Source organism: Schistocerca serialis, chromosome 1 (assembly GCF_023864345.2).
Source record: "Schistocerca serialis cubense isolate TAMUIC-IGC-003099 chromosome 1, iqSchSeri2.2, whole genome shotgun sequence".
Classification (NCBI taxonomy): Eukaryota; Metazoa; Arthropoda; class Insecta; order Orthoptera; family Acrididae; genus Schistocerca; species Schistocerca serialis.
This window is the reverse complement of record NC_064638.1, coordinates 425,998,161-426,019,301: the sequence shown is the minus strand read 5'-3', so window position 1 is coordinate 426,019,301 and position 21,141 is coordinate 425,998,161. Positions and strand designations below refer to the sequence as shown.

Genomic DNA, 21,141 nt, shown 5'->3' with positions numbered 1-21,141 from the left:
CAATCATTGTATGGTAATCAACAGTGTACCAGTGGATGGATGGGATGGAAAAGACACCGCCGAAGTACTGTAATAATAAGCATCACAGTTGATAGTGCGAACAGTGTTACAGTAATTTCAGCACTGACCAATGATGAGACAGCATGCTTCCCAATTTCAGTATCATTGCTAAGCCGCCCCTCCTCTACTTTGTGAATACCACTGCGAATGTAGATAGATGACTGTGCAGTACGCCAAATTGTAAGTATAGCGATCAAATATATATGTAGCCGGTTTCCTAGGACGATTCTGTCTGGTGTGCGAGGAGTATGTGGTGGCGGGGGACCTTTGGCGGGAATGACTCACGTTTCCAGTTAACGGCAGGAGTCGTCCAAATGGAAAGACCGGTTAGGGTATAGGAACGTAGGAGACTTACCGTGTCATCCACGGCTGAATAGTGAACCAATACTCAGTATGTGTTAGACAGCTTTCGTGATCGCATGTGTTCCCCTTGGAAATTTGTGAAGATTCAATATGGACGTGTGTTTATGCTGGAACATTATTCCCTCCTACGTAAATTGTCCGATTGAATGCTTCTGCAAATTTCCCGCCTTTATTTGGTTGAGAGAACATCGACTGTGGTGTGTGTGTGCATCTAGCAGGTGAAAGATGGGTATAAGACACATTTGCTGGTCCTGTAGACATGAGAAGCACCTTAGTTGACTTTGTAAATTATAGGTATGATTTAGAATCTGTTATATTAGCGACATCGGTATTGGCGAGTGGAATTATCAGTTTCGCCCATGCGTGTTTTCACGTAGAGATCTTCACAATTTCCAGTCGCTCAGTGGTTTACAGCACGCTGCACCTCGCTAAAGTTTCGGGTTTCTAGAGAAGTAATTTCCAGTCTATATCTTCGGACTTATACTGTGCCAGCGATACTGCCATGCAAGCGATATTGCTATGTGCTTGATATAGAGAAGTATCGCGTAAATGGTATAGTATTCTGGCAAACCATGTGAAGATACATGTGTTCCTGTAATCCCAGAGTCTGGAGATGGTTGTAGAAAGCAAGCATATAGGTTGGGGCCAGAAGCAGTGACACCTTTGTGCCAAGGTGAATCAACCCAGCCTTTGCACAACAGTCTTCGTGGTATATGTACGAGTGTCTAGCGGTCTCTAGCTATATGGAGGATGCAGAAGTGATGATTCTGTATGGCGCAGGATACAAATTGCGTGTTTACTACATCCATACAGTATTTTGGTGTTATAGCCGGTTTGGGGATAGATTTCACACTGAAATAGTCAAGCGTCCATCCTAGAGACAGAGCAGTGTAATTGAGGAAGTGTATTCCCATATTTGACCATCTGTAGACATCTTTTGCAAGGTTTAACTGTCAGTGCAATATGGCGATCTGTACAGAATAGTTTTACCACTGAAAATCTCGTCTGCAGAAAAAAGGCCGACAGTGTTCCCACACCGCCAACATCAGTAATTAGGCGAGTAAATTCAGTAAGAGCCAATCAGAATGCTCCATTTATTCACGAGACAGCCTTTGTGCTGGGATGTAGCAGCATCTACGGTATGGTTCTACCATGTTGGGGACAAGGTATCTACGGGGGCAAGCTGCCCCTCACCCGCCATTGTGGCATTAGGAAATCTCCAGACCAGTAGCTGTAGGAAACCGAAAATTCGAGCCATTTTTCTCTTCTTCAGACAGTGATTTGAATTCTGTTAGCGGAATTGTTCTGATTTTCCTGTCTGTGCTGAGACAGTGCTCTCTTTTCAAAGAACAAGAATGCTTACTTCATTAATGGTGTTTTTGCATGCGTGCACATACATGATGGTGGCTTCTAGTTGTGAGAATGTTTACCATTTATGAGACGTGTGTCGAACGCTGGACGTCACGTTTTCCAGGAAGGGTAGCACGGGATGCATTGTTAAGACCATCAGGAAGAATGTATACCGTGTTATTCTGGACTATTTTTTTGTAAACAGGTCCTGTTAGGACAAGAATTTCTGTGCAGACAAGCTGAGACATCACGAAAGCTCCTACAAGAACGAAAGCGACAGTTAACTATTTGTGTGAGACTTTATGATTTCCGAGAGGTAGACTTGGCACTTATTGACATAGACATGTGACATCAGTATAACACTGACAGACTTTTAGCAGCGCCTGCGAGGGTGAACCGCTATGCAAACATCTCGTTCGGCGCTGGATACGCAGCTCTGAAAGCTATAGATCAGCCACGGTAAACTTGTGCACGACCAGACGCATCTCGCATATGGGATGGGGTGTCCCATTAGGATCGCTAGGAAGAATGCATCCTTTCATCATCCCACCTTCGCTGATATGTTGCGGTCGAATTTCTCAACGATGTCAGATAGCTATTTTACATGCATTGAGAGATTTACGAGTAGTTTGCAAGTCTGTAGGCTATGTATTGTGACCCCAAGCACGTCAGAGGGAGTGATTTGTATCAATGTAATAAATAAACTATGTGAAATCCATCCCTAAATAAATTGCTCCAACTTCCCACTGAAATTAAATAAAGTACACTCCTTCCTCTCCAGCAGCCCAGCAGAGTCTGAGTCCTTTTCCTGTCAGTTCCAAGGAAGAACTGGTGGTCAGATGACTTTAGGTTATTGGAGGTAGCCCAATTGACCTATTTCAACACCAAAATTTGAACTTACCACCATTTTGTTGGGGAGTGTGGTGGGGAGGGGGTTAGGTTAGGTTAGTGGAGGTAGCGCAAATGACGTATTTTCCCGCCAAAATTTGCACTTCTCGCCATGACGCCACTGCGACGTTGGCACATCTATCAGCTGCATCTCGGATCCACCATCTTGAAAGAAATTAGCAACAATGCAGAGTGGGACCACACGAACTTTGCTTACTATTGGTAATGACTTAACAAATACCAAGGTAGGAGACGTTTGAAATCCTTAGAAAATATGTATACACTGTAGCGGAAGACAGATAATATGCAATTTATGAAAGAACAGAAAGGGTAAGAAAGACCAACGACAAGCGCTCGGATTAAATAGAGAGTAAGGCTGAGATGCAATTTTTCTACTCTGTTGTTCAACTTATATGTTGAAGAAGCAATGAAGGAATTAAATTTAAATGTGAGACTAAAATTAAGCCTGAAAAAATGTAAATGTTGTGATTCGCTGATGATGTTGCTATCCTCTGTGGAAGTGCAGAAGGATTAAAGGACCTTGTTGATTGGGATGAACAGTCTACCGACTACAGAATACGGATCGAGTGTATGTCAAAGAAAGACGAACGTAATGAGGAGCAGCAGAAATGTGGTTAGCAACAAATTCAACAGCAAAATTAGATACCACGTAGTAGATAAAGCGAAAGAGTTCTGCCACCTGGTGAAAGGAGTTAATCAATGCGCCTCTCATGTAGTTGTGTGGTTTTGCTTTACCAAGTTCGACAGAGTATCTTTTATCGTCGTTATGCTTCTTGACAGGGAATCTTCTCTCCGCCTGCATTTACCCATATTTCCCATACCAGAGAGAGAGACAGACAGAGATGGCGCTGGTAACAGAGACTAATTGAGTTTTATTTCCATTCCCATTACATTTGACATTCAGTATACTATGTACCATTGCCATCTATCCTTAAACGTGAATGCCACTGGGTAGAATGAAGGTGGGCGTAATTACTAACGCATGCAACTGAGAAAATTCAGGTTGCTTCTGTTGGTATATCTTTGAGGCGAAAGGCTGGGAACGGCAGTCCAGGTCAGTCCAGCCTGGCTGCTGGGGGAGCGTTTACCTGCGCGGGCTTTCGTGTCGGAGGCTCTCACGACTGGCTCTCCCAGGTAACCTGACAAGAAGTACGCTTTGGTCAGAGTATCGAACGTTAAGGAACTGATGGAAAACATTGAGAACGCATAAACCTGCAACGCTTCTCCGGTCTTTTCATTGGAGGAGAAGTCTGGCGCCACAAAAAAAATTCAGTCCCGCCCCTTCAAGGTTTTCGATCTCACTGATTGGAGGCAAGGCAATTTGGATTTTCACCACAAGTTTCCGGGGCGCTGAACAAGGCAGTCACAGTTGACAATTGCTGCTCCTCAAGAATGATGTGCGGTTTTAGTGGACACTTTTGGTCAGGAACTAATTCAGAGTTTTCAAGTTAGGAACTCTATGCAGCGTTATGGATTTTTTGCTTACCCAATCCATTTCCTGCTGAATAATGATGGGTTTAAATTATTTCAATTTGTCTATAATGAACCATAGGATAGATTTCATATGTGACCCATGTCAAATTCTGCTCGAGAGTTCCTTCCTCTTTGTGAGTAAATGTGTTGTTCTGACATGTAGCATGCACATAAACTTCTCCGGAATGTCTGTGTCAGAACGTTTTCTCTTCTCCTGTGTACTCTAATCGTACGCGCCCTGTAAGAAAGAATTGCTGGGATGTATTTAGTAAAGTGGAGTCCCTGATCTATCTTACCTCAGTAGCCAGATTCCCGTTTTCATTAAGATAGGAATTATGGCAAAAAATTCACTTAATAATTACGGAACTTCAGACGAACTGGCACTCAGGGACAGGTAGAGACTAATTCCTCAATAGGAAGCTCGAGATTCAGGAAAGTTCATTTTATAGAGCAAAAGTTCGACTCACCACAGAACTAATTACCAATCTCTCAGTTTTCTATAAGAGTAAGCGGCTTTTGCTTGGAGTGAAACAACGCAATACGAACTAAGCAGAGAGTACATAAAAAGCCGATTAGCACAAGAAAAAAGAACGTTACTTACCCAAAGAAAACTACTGGTATCAAACGTAGAGCTTCAAATGAGGAAATAATTTCTGAGAATGTACGGCAAAATGTCTTATCATATACGTCTGGAGCACAGCAATGAAGTGAATCACGTACTGTGTGGAAACTGGAGAAGTATGTACCGAAGCGTATGCGACCTGATGTTAGAGGGCAGCTGAAAATTAAGTGGACTGATACGGTAAGAAATATGGTTTTTCCAAGAGAATGGGCCAGGAGCGGGAAGTGTGGAAAACACTGACTATAAGGAGGTGCGCTATGGTAAGACGTGTGTTAACACATCACTGGATAACTTCCATGCTATCAAAGGGACTCGAAGAGGGCAAAATGTGAGGGGAAGGCAGGTATTACGATACGCATAACACATAATTAAGGGCGCTTGGTGTAATTGTGTTTTGCCGATATACTTTTAAAACAAACTTACTTTAGAGCACATATATGATTTGTATTACACGCTACTAGAAATTGTGGGAGCGAATTAGTGGGCAAGTTTTACCTAGCAATTTGTAACCACGTAACGAAGAAAGCGTACTCGAACAACATTTTTGATTTTCGCGTGCTAATATTGAAGTATGTTAAATGGGTACGTACAGAAATTGCTCAATATGGCGACCATCAAGTTCGTTATAGAAACTTTAATTACACAGGAAGTTTCGACATAGCTGTGCAAAACTACCTGGTGTGCAGCAAGTCATTTGTTCCGCAAACAAATCTGCCTCGGACTACAGCAGAATTTAGTGATCAAGACACTTCAAATACAGAGGCACTGCCGGCAACACATTGTCTTCCCTGAAATAGCGTCTGACAGTAGCTGCCAAATGTACGAATCGTTGACGCAGCTTGCAAATAGAGGACATCAGGTCTTCACATCATGTAGACAGTCATTGTAGAGTGCCACAGAGGAAAACTACCTAAAAAAGGTCAGTATCATCGCAAGAGTTTAGAAAGTGTTTTGGATGTTACACTTAAAAGGGTAGTTTCGGATATTTTTTGTGTTAAATTTTACATACTACGTTTTCTCTACAGCCTCTAGAAGCCTGCAGTGTGAACTGCTGGACCACCTGTAAAGTCGCAGGTGGGCAATACGTGGCTGAAGTAGTGTGGACTCACCTGCTGGTCTGACGTGATGTGCACTGTCAGGATGGTGTGGCTGCGACTCGAGTACTCGTTCATGTTGTGCCTGCCCACAGACCTGTTCCTCATACCTGAAACAGCGTTTGTTACTATACTTTCCACCCAGGTTCCTTAACTGCGTGTTAACAGTCCTTTGTTTTGTCAATACAACTAAACATGAAATACAGGGTGACCCAAAAGTCCGTCAACGTTTAAAAATTCAATATTTCACTGAATAATGTAGACAGAGAGGTAAAAATTGACGCAATGCTTAAAGTGACATGGGAATTTACTAAAACAAAAAAGTGTACAAAAGACCAAAATATGACGCTTCACATGGTATACAGAAGCAATAATTGTCATAATAACTGTTTTTCAGCGAAGACGGTGTTCCTTGTGACAAATACTCAGCATGTTGAAACTTCCTGGCAGATTAAAACTGTGTGCCCGACTGAGACTCGAACTCGGGACCTTTGTCTTTCGCGGGCAAGTGCTCTACCATCTGAGCTACCGAAGCACGACTCATGCCCGGTCCCCACAGATTCACTTCTGCCAGTATCTCGTCTCCTACCTTCCAAACTTTACAGAAGCTCTCCTGCGCAGGACTTTTGGGTCACCCTGTATTTCGTGTTGCACTATTTGGTTGGATCGTAGACGTTCCACAGAAAGGTAGCAGAAGAGGATCTCTTATGTTCTCAATACATCTATACATGAGTACTCTGTCATATAGGGTGAGCAGTAGTACACAATTATTTACTGACGATGCTGTCAGTAGAAAAGTACCATCATTGGACTATCGTAGAGAAATGCAGAAAGATTGGATAATATTTCCATTCGTTGTAATGAATTTATGGATATGGATAAATTGAAGGTAATGCTTGTAAAAAATAGAAAGAGTTCCAAACTTTTCCATTTACAGATTATTAGTGAACAACTTCAGCATGTCAGATCGTACAATAATTTAAGTGCAATACTAAAAATAAAAATAAAATGGATCGATAATGTAAAACCAGAATTAGGGAAGGCGAATGGAAGGCAGATTTGTTGGTAGGGTTCAGGGAAACTGCAGTGCATTCGTAGAGGTAACCGCACACAAGACGCTAGTACGACCAATTCTAGAGTACTGTTCCAGTGTTTGGAGTTCTTATCAAGTAGGAATTACAACAGACACTGAACGAATTGATAGACGCGCTGGTAAGATAGTAACAGGTCGGTATAACCCATACGAAAGCGTAACTGAAATTCTCGGTGAACTTAAAGAAACACTTCTGGAAGACAGACAACGTGATTCTCACCTCTTCGGTGAAATTAGAGAATCTGTATCCGAAGAAGACTCTACGACCACTAATTTTCCACCTCCGTATACCTCGTGTAGGCCTCTGGAAAATAATCTGACAGAGATTAGGGTGCGTGCAGAAGCATATAGTCACTCACTTTTCCCTCGCTCAATACGTGAATGGAATAGGACAGAAAATCGTTAATACCTAGCACAATATACACTCTAAGACAACAATAACAAAAAAAAAGACACACCACGAAGGAATTATTCGAATGGGATGGAAATCTGTAGATGTTATGTACCCATACAGACAAACAAATCGTACAGTTTCAGAAAAATTGGATGATTTCTACAAGAGTAAGAGCTTCACAAATTGAGCAAGTCAGCGTGCTGCTCCACCTCTGGCCATTAAGCAAGCATTTACAGATTATGAGAGTTGTTAGATGTCCTTCTGAGGCATATAGTGCCAAATTCTGTCTTGTTAAAATCCGGAGGTGGCTGAAGGACGCTGCTCATAATGCTCCAAACGTTCTTGGCTGGGGAGAGATCCAGCGACCTTGCTGGCCAGGGTATGGTTTGACAAGCACGAAGACAAGAAGTAGAAACTCTCGTCGTGTGCGAGCGGGCATTATCTTTCTGAAATGTGAGCTCAAGATAGCTTGGCATGAAGGGGAACATAACGGAGCCACTTCGCGCGGCCTCCCCTCCCGTCGGAGGTTCGAGTCGTTCCTTGGGCATGGGTGTGTGTGTTGTCCTTAGCGTAAGTTAGTTTAAGTTAGATTAAGTAGTGTGTAAGCCTAGGGACCGATGACCTCAGGAGTTTGGTCCCATAGGAACCTACCACAAATTTCCAATTTTCCTAATAACGGTGCGTAGAATATCGTCGACGTACCGCTGTGCTATAAGTGTGTTGCGGATGGCAACCAAAGGGATCCTGCTATGAAATAAAATGGCGACCCAGACCTTCACTCATAACTGTCTGGCCATATGGCGTACGACAGTCAGGTTGCTATCCCGCCGCCGTCAAAACTTAAAATGTGTGTGAAATCTTATGGGACTTAGCTGCTAAGGTCATCAGCCCTAAGCTTACACGCTACTTAACCTAAATGATCCTGAGGACAAACACACGCACCCATCTCCGAAGGAGGAGTCGAACCTCCGCCGGGACCAGCCGCACAGTCCATGACCGTAGCGCCTGAGACTGCTCGGCTAATCCCGCGCGACCCGCCGCCGTCCATGTATGAACGTATGTATGTCTCCAAACACACCTTCGCTGGTCGTCGTACCTCAGCTTATCACTGAATACAATTCTACTCCAGTCAATGAGATTCCAGGCCGAATGTGGCCGACACCTATGGAGACGGGCTTATTGGCGTACAGAGGTCAATGATAGTCGGCGCCAGAAGTGCCGTGATCTTACTCCTGCAGTGATCATAGCCCCCTTTCTGTGAGTCACCTATTAATGGTCTTTGTGGCTGCTGAAGCACCAGTTGCACGTCGGATCGAAGATAATGATGAATCTGGGACTCTAAGAGCCTCTCTGACACTTGCTTGTCCTTCAAGTTGTGTCCTTTCTCTAGGTCGATAGCTTCTTTCTTGAAGCTGTGTTCGGCTACGGTTCACTCGTTCTTGCCATCATCGTCGAATAATGGCATCACTCTGTTCAAATGTCGAGCGATGTGTCGTTTACTCAAACAGGCTTCTCTGAGCTCAACTACACCTCCCCTCTCAAATGCCGTGCGCAGCTTGTGGTCTAGTGACTAGCGTTGCTGCTTCTGGATCACGGGGACCCAGGTTCGATTCCTGGCCGCACTGGGTATTTTCCCCGCCAGAAAACTGAGTGTTTGTGTTGTCCTCATCATTTCATCATCGTAATCATCATTTGTGGCAGTGGCTAGAGTGGACTGTGAAAAAATTGAGCTTTGTAATAATTGGGACTTCGTACGGGCGCTGATGACCGTGCAGTTGAGCACCCCACAAACCAAACATCATCATCATATCTCAGACTGTGACATCTACGTATATTGTTTACGCACCTGTCTGCGAGGCATAGTTAACTCCCCAGTTGAGCACACGGTATAACATTCACAGAGACTAAGCCTTGGTACCAACATGTCCCCTGTTTACTGTCCTTGCCAGCTGCGCTGTGAAATTGCTCTGCAGCGTCACACATTCATCCATCGTCCGTCAAAATTTCCAATTTTGCCTTTTTCGTCCATACTTTTTGACCAATTTGCATAACTCTTTCGTAGTGTGTCGTTTTTTGTCTTAGAGTATACGATCATCATCTGTGTTTTTATAGTAGATCACCTAAATAAATGGTTTTTATTCCGTTTTAATTCGATTGTTTCAATCTTTTAAAAAATAAAGTGTTGTAAGTACATTTTTAACATCGTTTGGTTTAAGATAAGCATTATGGCTAGCGTGTAGCTTATCCACCTTATACAGATTTCTAGTAGCTGTTTGTTAAGAGTCCTGTCTTGCTCAAATGCACGTGTTAAATTATACGAGGTCTGTCTAAAAAGTATCCGACCTTTGGCCAGAAAAAATATTTTGAATACCTGACGGGCTTTGGACCCTAATCCCCATGAAAGTAGGCCCCTTGCGCTTGTACACACTTAGCCCACCGATCCTTCCACTGCCGGAAACACCTCTGGAAGTCTTCTTTTGGAATGGTGTCCAGATCCGTCGTCGTGTTCCGCATTATCTCTACTCCCAAAACGGGATCCTTTCAGTGGCGTCTTCAAGTTTGGAAACATCCAGAAGGCGCTAGGAGACATGTCTGGAGAGTAGGGTGGTTTGTGAAAGGCTATAATTCCTTATTTGGCCAAGAAAGTTTGGATCAAATGGGATGAATGTGCGGGGCGTTGCCGTGATGCAGTAATCAGCTTTTCGCCGTCCGCATGTCTGGTCTTTTGTGACGAATTGCGTCACGGAGTCGCCGGAGAACATCTTGATAGTAGTACTCCTTTGTCACTCACTATTTGTCCTTCGGGTGCATGTTCGTGGTGCACAATTCCATGGACATCAAAGAAGATAGTCAGCATCACCTTGATTTTGCTTCGCACCTGCCGCACTTTCTTCGGCCTTGGACACTCGGGATGCTTCCATTGCAACGACTGTCTTTTTATTTATGGGTCGTACCCGTACACCCGTGACTCATCTCCAGTTATCACGGTGTTCAGAAAGCCAGGATCAGTGTTGGTGGTGTCCAGAAGATTCTGTGCAACGTCAAAACGGAGGTCTTTTTGTTCCGGCGACAACAACTTGGGCACGAATTTTGCAGGCCACACGGTGCATGTTCAAATCATCACGCAAAATTGCACGTGCAGAATCTTTACTCACTCCAACCTCTTGAGCAATCTCCCGCACGGTCAAACGACGATCTGCCATCACCATATTTTGCACCCTCTCAACAACAGCTGCACTCCGACCAGTTTGGTGCCTGCCAGAACGCCGGTCACTCTCCGCTGATGTGCGGCCATTTTTGAATCGGTTGAACCACTCCTTAATTTGTGTTACACCCATCGCATCTTCTCCAAACACCTGCTGAAGCTTACGAATTGTTTCGCTTTGATAATCACCAAGCTTATGACAAAATTTGATGCGTATTTTTGCTCAACGCGTTCAGTCATCTTGTGTAGCACCTCACTCAGCGGCCGATAGGCAGCGACTGACGCGCTGGAAGGCGGGGAAAAAATTCATGCATGCACACAAAGGTCTCTTTATGTCCAGTGGCGCAGCCCTATCGTCTCTATTTTGCGCGGGAAAATCAATGGTCGGATACTTTTTAGGCAGACCTCGTACATTGTGTTTTTCAATTTGCATTTCGTTGGGAGCTAGTCTTTCTTTCCTTGTTTGATCATCTCATTCCCGTACGTGAAAGGGAGGGAGGGGTGGATAGCTCCTTTCAACACAAGGAATGAAATGTTAAAAAAATAGAAAAAAATTCAATTGTAGGTAGACTATGGTGGCTAAGCTACACGTCAATTGCTAGGCTGGGGCATAATTTTTCTCCTCGTCAATGCAGTGCTTCGCTAGGTCTGAACTATAGGAACTGTTAGAGGAGTGCAGCAATTTCCAACTGACCTTCCTCGAGCACGGCGAGTAGGTCATCGAGGGTCTCGCAGTCGACGCTGAACAGGTTCTCCACGAAGAAACTGCGCGTCTTTTTGGACCAGCGCACCGCCAGCGGCTTCCGCGCCGATCCCGGGTTCAGCAGGTCAATCACCTGGGAACACAGCCATGTCATTTTGTTAGCTACCAACTGGTTATTTTCATAAGGTGTACTCCCTAATACACGTCACGGGCTGGAGGAGGTTTCTACTGTTCGAGTAGTAGACGGCAAATATACAACACAAACAAAAGTAGCACCTGTTGTGTTACAAGGAAATAGGATGTCTAACGTAAAGGCTAAATTGTATCGTAGTACGACACATTGTTGAGGAGATAAGACGTCATAAACACGAGACGCGTGAAGAACTTCCGCATCACGCCTGATGTTAAAATTTATTACTCCTTTGCTACTAACTGTATCTAGCAATAAATTTCGCAAACAGTATCCAAATACGTCACTTAATGTACCTAGAAAATTATATCATTGTGCAAGACGTAGTTCAGGAGATACTACATCAGAAACATTAAGCAAAAGGCCAGACGGTACGTGGTACGGGCGTCGATGCACAGCCATAAATAATTACCTGGGCAATGCCGGCCTTCTCCATTAGTACATAAATAATTTAAGAGAAGAGCTCAGTAAATCACTCCAATTGTGCAGCTACTAACTGTTGTGTATAGGATAGTTTTGTCGCTGAACGACAGTAAGGTAATGCAGCACTACTTGCGGAACACAAGGTAAGAAGGATGACTAGGGTTTAACGTTCCGTCGAGGACGAGATCATTGTAGACGGATCACGAGCTCCTTTTCAAGGGCACTATCCCGGCATTGACCTTAAGCGCTTTAGGGAAATCACGGAATAACCTAAATATTCCGCTTCTGGTGCTTCTACTATTACTTATACTAGCGAGTAGTCACAGGGTGAACCAATTCCCGTCCTTCCAACGCGAGTGCAGTGGGATGTCACCTCGCTTGATGCGGATTACAAGGGGACGGCGTCTACTCGTCGTCAACGATTTCGTCCGTATTTATAGTGTGTACAGGGGTGGAGCAGAAGTGAAAATGACAGAAGTGGGACCTCCAGATGACCAAGCCTTTAGAGAAAATAGCATTTTCGACGCGGGTAGCGCGACCCGTGAGTCATTTCCGTGTATCAGCGTAGCTTGCAGCCAGCGTTTGGCCCAGCGGAAACAGTACAGAACGATAATCAGAGGGTCACGGCGTCGAGTGCCTGTGCTAGTTTTTTAAATTTTCAATTTTTACGTTACTTACACTGAAAACAAACCGAAAGGTTCAAATGGTTCAAACGGATCTGAGCACTATGGGACTTAACTTCTGAGGTCATCAGTCCCCTAGAACTTAGAACTACTTAAACCTAACTAACCTAAGGACATCACACACATCCATGCCCGAGGCAGGATTCGAACCTGCGACCGTAGTGGTTGCGCGGTTCCGGACTGTAGCGCCTAGAAACGCTCGGCCACTCAGGCCGGCCAAACCGAAAGAATGCACAATATATTGAACTTTTTTTTTAAACGGTTGGCAATTTGGAGCTCCCAATTCTGCCTACACCCTACACATGTCATAAATTTGGATGAAATCGGTGGTGCGAGAAAGCGCCATCCCTTTGTGAGGGAGAACGTCCACTTGGTATACAGAATGTCGGCTGTCTCTAAATGCGGATAGCTTCAAAATCAAGCTTTCGAAGAAAAGATACTATGTGATAATATCGAACTATAGCGTTAGTGGGAAACATCTACGGGTTGTGAAATTATTTAAATATCTAGTGGTGGCAAGATCTTGTACATAAACCAAGAGATATTAGACACCCGCAACAACTTAATGCACACCGACAGCGTCTCCACGAAGATGTGCCATGGAAATATAAGGGGAAGTCCATTAATTATGTGAGGGTTTTCTTCAAAATTTTGATTCCTCCTGCCCCTTGGTGAGATTTGGTTGGATGTGGGCTTCCTCACCTCCCCAGTGGTGTGAGGTTTAACCTATAGTTGGGCAAAAATACATAAAACGAAATTTATTTTGCTTCAAACATTCATTAAAGCGCTTCATAAAACTATGCTTAAATTCAAAAAGTGTATGAAACAGTATCTAACACGTGGCTAAAAACACTTTAAACACGTCAACCATGAGTAGTATTCGGACGGACAGACAGACGGAGACCGACGGATGGAGAGGCACCAAGAAAATAGTGTTTGTTAATCATTTAAAAATTCACCTTTCATTGGCAAGTTATATAGGCTACATTAAATGTCACTGAACGTTTACTTCTTGTGCAGTTAAAAGATAACATCGTTTGCACTTTCCTTTGAACTGTATAACTGCGTAGCTTTTCACTTTCTTGATTTATATGATCACTAAGAGAATTCTCGTCAGTGAGCTTCAGGTTAGCTCCCTTCCACAAACGATTAACTTGTTACTCGCACGTGTGTTTCGACTTGCCGGCATGCTGATTAACATGCGCATTACAAAAGGTTTGATACAAAGAGCAATTAACAAGAATTTTTCCTCCAGTTGGGATCACAGGTAAAACTTGAGGCCGTTGCTATATCCCGGAGGAAAAAAAAATTATATATATATATATATATATATATATATATATATATATATATATATATATATATATATATTTTTTCCTCCGGGGTATAGCAACGGCCTCAAGTTTTACCTGTGACCCCAACTGGAGGAAAAAAATATATATATATGTATATAATTTTTTTTTTCCCCTCCGGGATATAGCAACGGCCTCAAGTTTTACCTGTGATCCCAACTGGAGGAAAAATTCTTGTTAATTGCTTTTTGTATCAAACCTTTTGTAATGCGTATGTTAATCGGCATGCCGGCAAGTCGAAACACACGTGCGAGTAACAAGTTAATCGTTTGTGGAAGGGAGCTAACCTGAAGTTCACTGACGAGAATTCTCTTAGTGATCCTATAAATCAAGAAAGTGAAAAGCTACGCAGTTATACAGTTCAAAGGAAAGTGCAAACGATGTTGTCTTTTAACTGCACAAGAAGTAAACGTTCAATGACATTTACTGTAGCCTATATAACATGCCAATGAAAGGTGAATTTTTAAATGATTAACAAACACTATTTTCTTGGTGCCTCTCCGTCCGTCGGTCTCCGTCTGTCTGTCCGTCCGAATACTACTCATGGTTGACGTGTTTAAAGTGTTTTTAACCACGTGTTAGATACTGTTTCATACACTTTTTGAAAGTGTATGAAACATTTTGATTCACTACCATCACCATCACCACCACCACCACCACCACCACCACAACAACAGCAACAACAACCACAACCACGACGACCACCACCACCATCAAAGCAAAGCAATACAGTGGGCCAGAAATGTCATGACGTCAATTTTCTGGTATGCGAAAGGAATTCTGTTGATAGATCATCTTATCTCTGGTCAGACAATTAAGCGACAATGGTACACTAATCTTGTGTACCAACTACAGCAACAGGTACATGCAGAAAGGCCAGGTTTGGTAACGAGGAAGTCAGCTTTCATCAAGAACATGTGCGCCCATACACAATGGTCGTTACCACGACAAAAGTGCTTGAACTAAGAGAGGAAGTGTTGCCACACGCGCCTTATTCGCCTTCCCTGGCGTTATCAGGCTGAAATCGCAACCCAAAGCTAAAAATTTTCCTCGGTGATTGGAGATTCTCTTCGAAGAACTGAGAGCCGAGGTGATGGGTATTTTGCATGCCTGGGGGAACGCAATTTTGGCTCAAATGGCTCTGAGCACTATGCGACTTAACTTCTGAGGTCATCAGTCGCCTAGAACTTAGAACTAATTAAACCTAACTAACCTAAGGACATCACACACATCCATGCCCGAGGCAGGATTCGAACCTGCGACCATAGCGGTCGTTCGGCTCCAGACTGTAGCGCGTAGAACCGCACGGCCACTACGGCCGGCCGCAATTTTGGACATGGGATCATGGCATTGGAACATCGCTGGAGCAAGTGCATTGATACACGGGGAGATTACACTGAAAAATGAAAAAAAGGTTAACTGATCTAAGTCGTTTTCTTCTATTCCATTTCAAGAACTTTTCAAACTAACCTCCATAAGCATGGGGCTGTACATGCCGATTTTTAGTTTAAGAAAAAGAAATCCTTGACGTTACCTCATCTGCAAAAGTGTTGGATGGAAAACTAATTTCTAAATCAAAGATTCAAAATAATTTAACATTCGCCATTTATCTACACTCTTGTATGTTGCCTTTCAGTGCCAAAAAGCATCCTGCATTAGAATCTCATTAAAGGGTTGGAAATGAGGTCGCACCGTAAGTGTCAGCTGTTTCAGTGCGGACGTTTACCATCGCTGCAACCAGGGACGATATAGCAATACTGGAGGCAGTTACACAAGAGAAAAAACACGCAATAGCGATACAGCTGTTCGTGTTCACGGCAGCGAACCGCAGGAGCAAATGGGCAGAAGTTCTAAGGAATACGGTTTCAGGAACGAAGCGCATACCATTATAACGAAGTACATCTCATATTGAGTAAGCTGAAAGTATTGCACGAAGCATGTCGCACTGGCAAGCCCTAGTGCAAAGCCTGCCGCCACATCTTATATTTCTCTGAAATTCCTCAGATAAGACACAGCATCAATTGCCTCCACTTCTGACATATCAGGCTGATAATTCACACTGCAGATCATTTACAGAATGGTACCAGGCATGTTGTTAATTAAGAAAGGGAACAAGTATTTAAAAATTAAGTAACTCATGCATACAGAAATATTGTCTCATGTAGATCGAGATTATCATATTGTGTTACCGATTTCGATATGTGGTATGCAGCGGTTTTTTATACACATCTGAAACCAAATTTCATATTTTTGTACTGTTCATTAACATCATAAGTTTAACTCATTAGCGCCTGGATTAATTTTTTCTTGAATTTTTTATTTTTTTTAGTTACTGTGTCTCTGCAAGGTATAAAGTACACAACATAATTGTTTTACAGAAGTCATTACCACCTTTCGCGAGATATTTGATGTTGACATATGGCAACGTTTGATGCTTCACTCCCTAAATTTTTATGTATTACCACTTCAAAAAAATAAATACTTTACTGAAAGGTCTTAATACATATTTCACTTCTGTGTACATTTATTAGAAACTTTTTGTCATACAATTTGTATTTTATAACACAATATAACTGAAAGCGATACATGGCTAAAAGAATCAAATACTACAACTCAGCATTACTGTGCATGAAAGGAAATAAAACAATCTATACACAATCCCACATGAATATGAACATGAAAATACAAAACTACATATGAAACTAACTAAATGTCAATATCAAGGTTCCCAATCCATTTAAGAGCCGTATCATCAGCTTTCATGAGATCGCTCCAACACCACTGGTAGGAACGCAAGGAGCATTCGTCTCTAATGTGCTTGATTGTCTGTTTCGGAGCCCCACAGTCACAAACCGGAGACTCTGTAGCACCCCATTTGTCAAGAGAGTCTGCGCATGGTCCATGGCCAGTGCGAGCTCTGTTCAACTTGACCCACAGTTTCCTGTGCCAGCAGTATCACAATTACACTTTCGGAACCACTCAGAATCTTCAGGATTTTCAGTAAGTTGACTGCTCTGGTCCCATAGGTCTCTCACCCCGGTATTACTGGCGACTAGCTGCTCTGCTTGCCGTAATGGTGGGTTTCCTGAACGGAGTCTATTTCGTCCTAAACTTGGTATGTCTTCCCGTATGGGTTCTCCTGTCAGTTGCGGTATTTCCTAAGCAAGGCCTCGCTTTTGCGGATTGCGGGTGGATAGATGTTGCTGAGCAGAGGAAGCCAATAAATGGGTGTTGGTCGGATTGCCCCAATTATTAACCGCATAGTGTGGTTCAACTGGACGTCGATCAAGTTGGTGTGGCAACTGTTTAGCCACACTGGGGCACAATACTCGGCAGCTGAGAAGACCAGCCCAATGGAAGATGTGCGCAAGTTATCTGCTGAAGCTCCCAACATAATTTTTGAATAATATTGTTACGAGTTTTTATCTTGGCAGCAGTATTTGCAAGATGTTTTCTATATGAAAGGGTGCGGCCAAGAGTGACACCGAGGTACTTCGGGTACTACTTATGGCAAAGAGTGTTTCCGTTAAGCTTCACTCTGAGCTCCGCGTTAGCTGGTTTGTTTTACTTGTACCGGGTTTAAGACGCGACTTTCTAAACTAGGCACTCATAACGGCTAGATCTTCTGTGAGAATTGTCTCCGCTCGTCCAAGATCCTTGGTTCTACAAGCAAGAGCGATATCGTCCGCGTAGCAGAATTTTGTTGACCTTGCAATGGGAAGATTGGAGATATATAGGTTGAATAATAGAGGGACTAATACGGAGCCTTGTGATAGACCATTACTTAATTTTCTCCCGTTGTTCGCATTTTCTCTCAAGTAAACACGGAAATATCTCTTGTTTATCACGGTGTAGATGAGATTTACATTTTTTCGGCATCGTTTTCTCTTTAGTAATTTGTATATCATCCCTTCTCTCCAGACCGTGTCATATGCCGCGGTTAGGTCTACGAATGTGACAGACGTCTTCAGGTTTTCTTGGGAACCAGCCTCTATGAAAGGTGTTAGGGTCAGTACCCGGTCACAGCAACTTCTCTGTGGCCTTAAACCCGCTTGCTCAGCTGGGATATGTTCCAGAATAAAGTGGCTAATTCTACTGTAGATGAATAAACTAATCTGGAATACTACACGTGCACCCCGGGTAACGCTAAATAAGCTAGAACGAATAGGCAGCCAGACCAAATATTGGATTTTCTGGCCACAAACAAGCAGTCAAATTAAAATCAAAAAGCTTTAAAAAACTGATCTTTTCAGGACCAACTGATTAAAAGACGTGGACCTTCAATCCGAGTATGCCATTTAAACGACTATCAGAAGATGTCCTAGATGCAGAAAGGTCTTCCGGCTCCTGTGAGTAAAGCTTGGTATCTCTGCAAGTATATTGCTGCTATTTCTCTCTTGAATACCAGCTGAGAAATTTTTTTCCTTTATTATACAAAATCCAACTGTTTTGTAAGGTGACATCTAACATCCACGTAAAGATAAACCAATACCATGTCTTGTTTCTCCTTCCAATACGATAGCATGCTAGATGCTGATATAATCAGTACCTCCCACATACGTATTACATTTGGCTGCCAGGTTTAGTCTGGAAATCATTAGATTTCGCTTTCTTAGTTGAGAAAAATCTCTTGAATTGGCCAGTGTCTTGAGCACCACATGAAGAAGAGATCACGGTGACAACTGAGTTGTCCAGCCACCGCACATACAGTAATCCATCATTCTTCTCTACTGCTGTCTCCAAATATCCACGATCTTTATTGGAAAATGAGTTTTTGTTTTTCAGTGGATCTTCTTCTGTAATTCTATTTTCTCTAGCGGTACCGAAGGCAGAGTATCCACAATACTTGAGAAATGAAAACAGAGATGGGCCTGAAAATTGATAATCCGTGTAGAAGCTGTAGAAAAGTTCTCTCTCCACCTCGGAATATCATCTAATGAATCAATAAGGGACTTTCCACCTTGCCAGAAAAAACTGCTCATAGACTGCATTTCCTTTAGGATCTTTTCCCCGATACAGTTCAAAATTTACCAAACATCCATCTTTGACGTTAAGGCTCCAAATTATATAACCGAATCTAATAGGCTTACCACGGATTGTTTCCATCCGTTCATCATAAGACAGGTGATCCTTAGGTGTGAAATTATCAGCGCAGTGCTTCTTCAACATCAGCATGACTGGACGGATTTTCCGTGTCTTGTCATTTTGATCGATCTTAGCGTTATCTGCAACAAAGAAGAAACCTATATATTTGTAGAAAACTATCTGTTCTCATAGACCGAGACACAGCCAAGTTTTCCATGTTATCTTTTGATTCGCAGCAGTTCCTTTTAGAAGGTAACTTACTACTGCCACTAACATAAAAAAAAAGTGCAGCGCGCTAGACTGCGATACATGCAGGTGAGCCAAACCGAGATTGCAGCCGCAAGGCATATTAACAATTCAGGATTTCAGGATCCCTATGTTATATTTTAATTTTCTGATTCATTACAAAATACCTTGCACGTCGCAATGTCATTCCCATAATACACAGACGGATCAAAAACGAAAGATGGAAATACACTGAAGAGCCAAAGGAACTGGTACACCTTCCTAATATCGTGTAGGGTACCCGCGAGCACGCAGAAGTGGCGCAATAGGACGTGGCATAGACTCGACTAATATCTGAAGTACTTCTGGAGGGGGCTGACAACATGAATACTGCAGGGCTGTCCATGAATCCGTAAGAGTACGAGGTGGTGGAGATCTCTTCTGAAGAGCACGTAGCAAGGCACGCCAGATATGCTCAATAATGTTCATATCTGGGGAGTTTGGTGGCCAGCGGAAGTTTTTAAGCTGAGAAGAGTTTTCCTCGAACCACTCTGAAGCAATTCTGGACGTGTGGGGTGTCGCATTGCCCTGCTGGAATTGCCCAAGTTCCTCGCTATGCACAATGGACATGAATGGATGCAGGTGATTATACAGAACACTTACGTACGTGTCGCCTGTCAAAGTCGTATCTAGAAGTATCAGGGGTCCCATATCACTCCTACTGCACCATTACAGAGCCTCCACCAGGTTGAACAATCCCCTGCTGACATGCAGGGTCCATGGGTTCATGAGGTCGTCTCTATACCCGCACACGTCCATCCGCTCGATACAATTTGAAACGAGACTGGTCCGAGCAGGCAACATGTTTCCAGTCAGCAACAGTCCAATGTCGGTGTTGACGGGCCCAGGCGAGGCGTAAAGCTGTGTGTCGTGCAGTCATGAAGCGTACACGAATGGGCCTTCGGCTCAGAAAGGCCATATCGGTGATATTTCGTTGAATGGTTCACACGCTGACACTTGTTGATTGCCCAGCACTGACATCTGCAGCAATTTGCGGAAGGGTTGCACTTCTGTCACATGGAACGATTCTCTTCAGTCGTCGTTCTTGCAGGATCTTTTTCCGGCCGCATCGATGTCGGAGATCTGATATTTTGCCGAATTCCTGATTTTCACGGTACATTCGTGAAATGGTCGTACGGCAAATTCCCCACCTCATCGCTACCTCGGAGATGCGGTGTGCCATCGTTCGTGCGCCAACTAATAACACCGCATTCAAAGTCACTTAAATCTTGATAACCTGCCATTACAGCATCAGTAACCAATCTAACAACTGCGCCAGACACTTTTTGTCTTTAAAGGCGTTGACATCAGCAACGCCGTATTCTGCCTTTTAAACACATCTCTGTATCTGAATACGCATGCCTGTGGCAGTTTCTTTGGAGCTCCAGTGTAGTATAGGGTGTACCTTACGGCAACTTATGGTCTTAGTACGTAAATTGTTCGAGCTTCCTGTAGAATTTCCCATTCTTGCTCCGAATATATTATTATAGAAAACGTACTGAAGTTCGTCAAGGTCATAATTTTGAAGTTAACATTTAAAAGATCTGTTGAAGTTAATGAATCTGGCAAATCACGGTAAACATTTCAACCTATTTAAGTATATTAGTTAATTTTCTGTGATTCTGATGATCTATGTCCTTGCTGTCGTGCTGAAAAGTTACTTTGGTGCTTTACTGTTGCTTAGAAATGATAAACGTTTCAATGAAATAATAGTGAAAATGAATTTTAAGTATTTGGAGAAGTTTGCCCATCAAAATTCGAATCTATAAAGACAAGGATGAGGTTACACTAATCATTATTCTCGCGTCGCGTACTGCTATTATCCGTCGAGTTTTCATTTTGTTTATAATTACTTTA

The 21,141-nt window shown here is 43.1% G+C and overlaps 1 protein-coding gene across 1 annotated transcript in view; it reads right to left on the bottom strand.

The window, feature by feature from the left end:
• The window catches only part of LOC126457630 (kinesin-like protein KIF12), a gene marked incomplete at its 5' end in the record, with an annotated part of 606,856 nt that overhangs the window by 205,495 nt on the left and 380,220 nt on the right, over positions 1-21,141 (bottom strand). The window contains 2 exons of the mRNA XM_050094104.1: positions 5,887-5,981; positions 11,258-11,399. Of these exons, the coding sequence (XP_049950061.1) occupies positions 5,887-5,981; positions 11,258-11,399 (237 nt within the window). The remainder of the gene's footprint in view (positions 1-5,886; positions 5,982-11,257; positions 11,400-21,141) is intronic.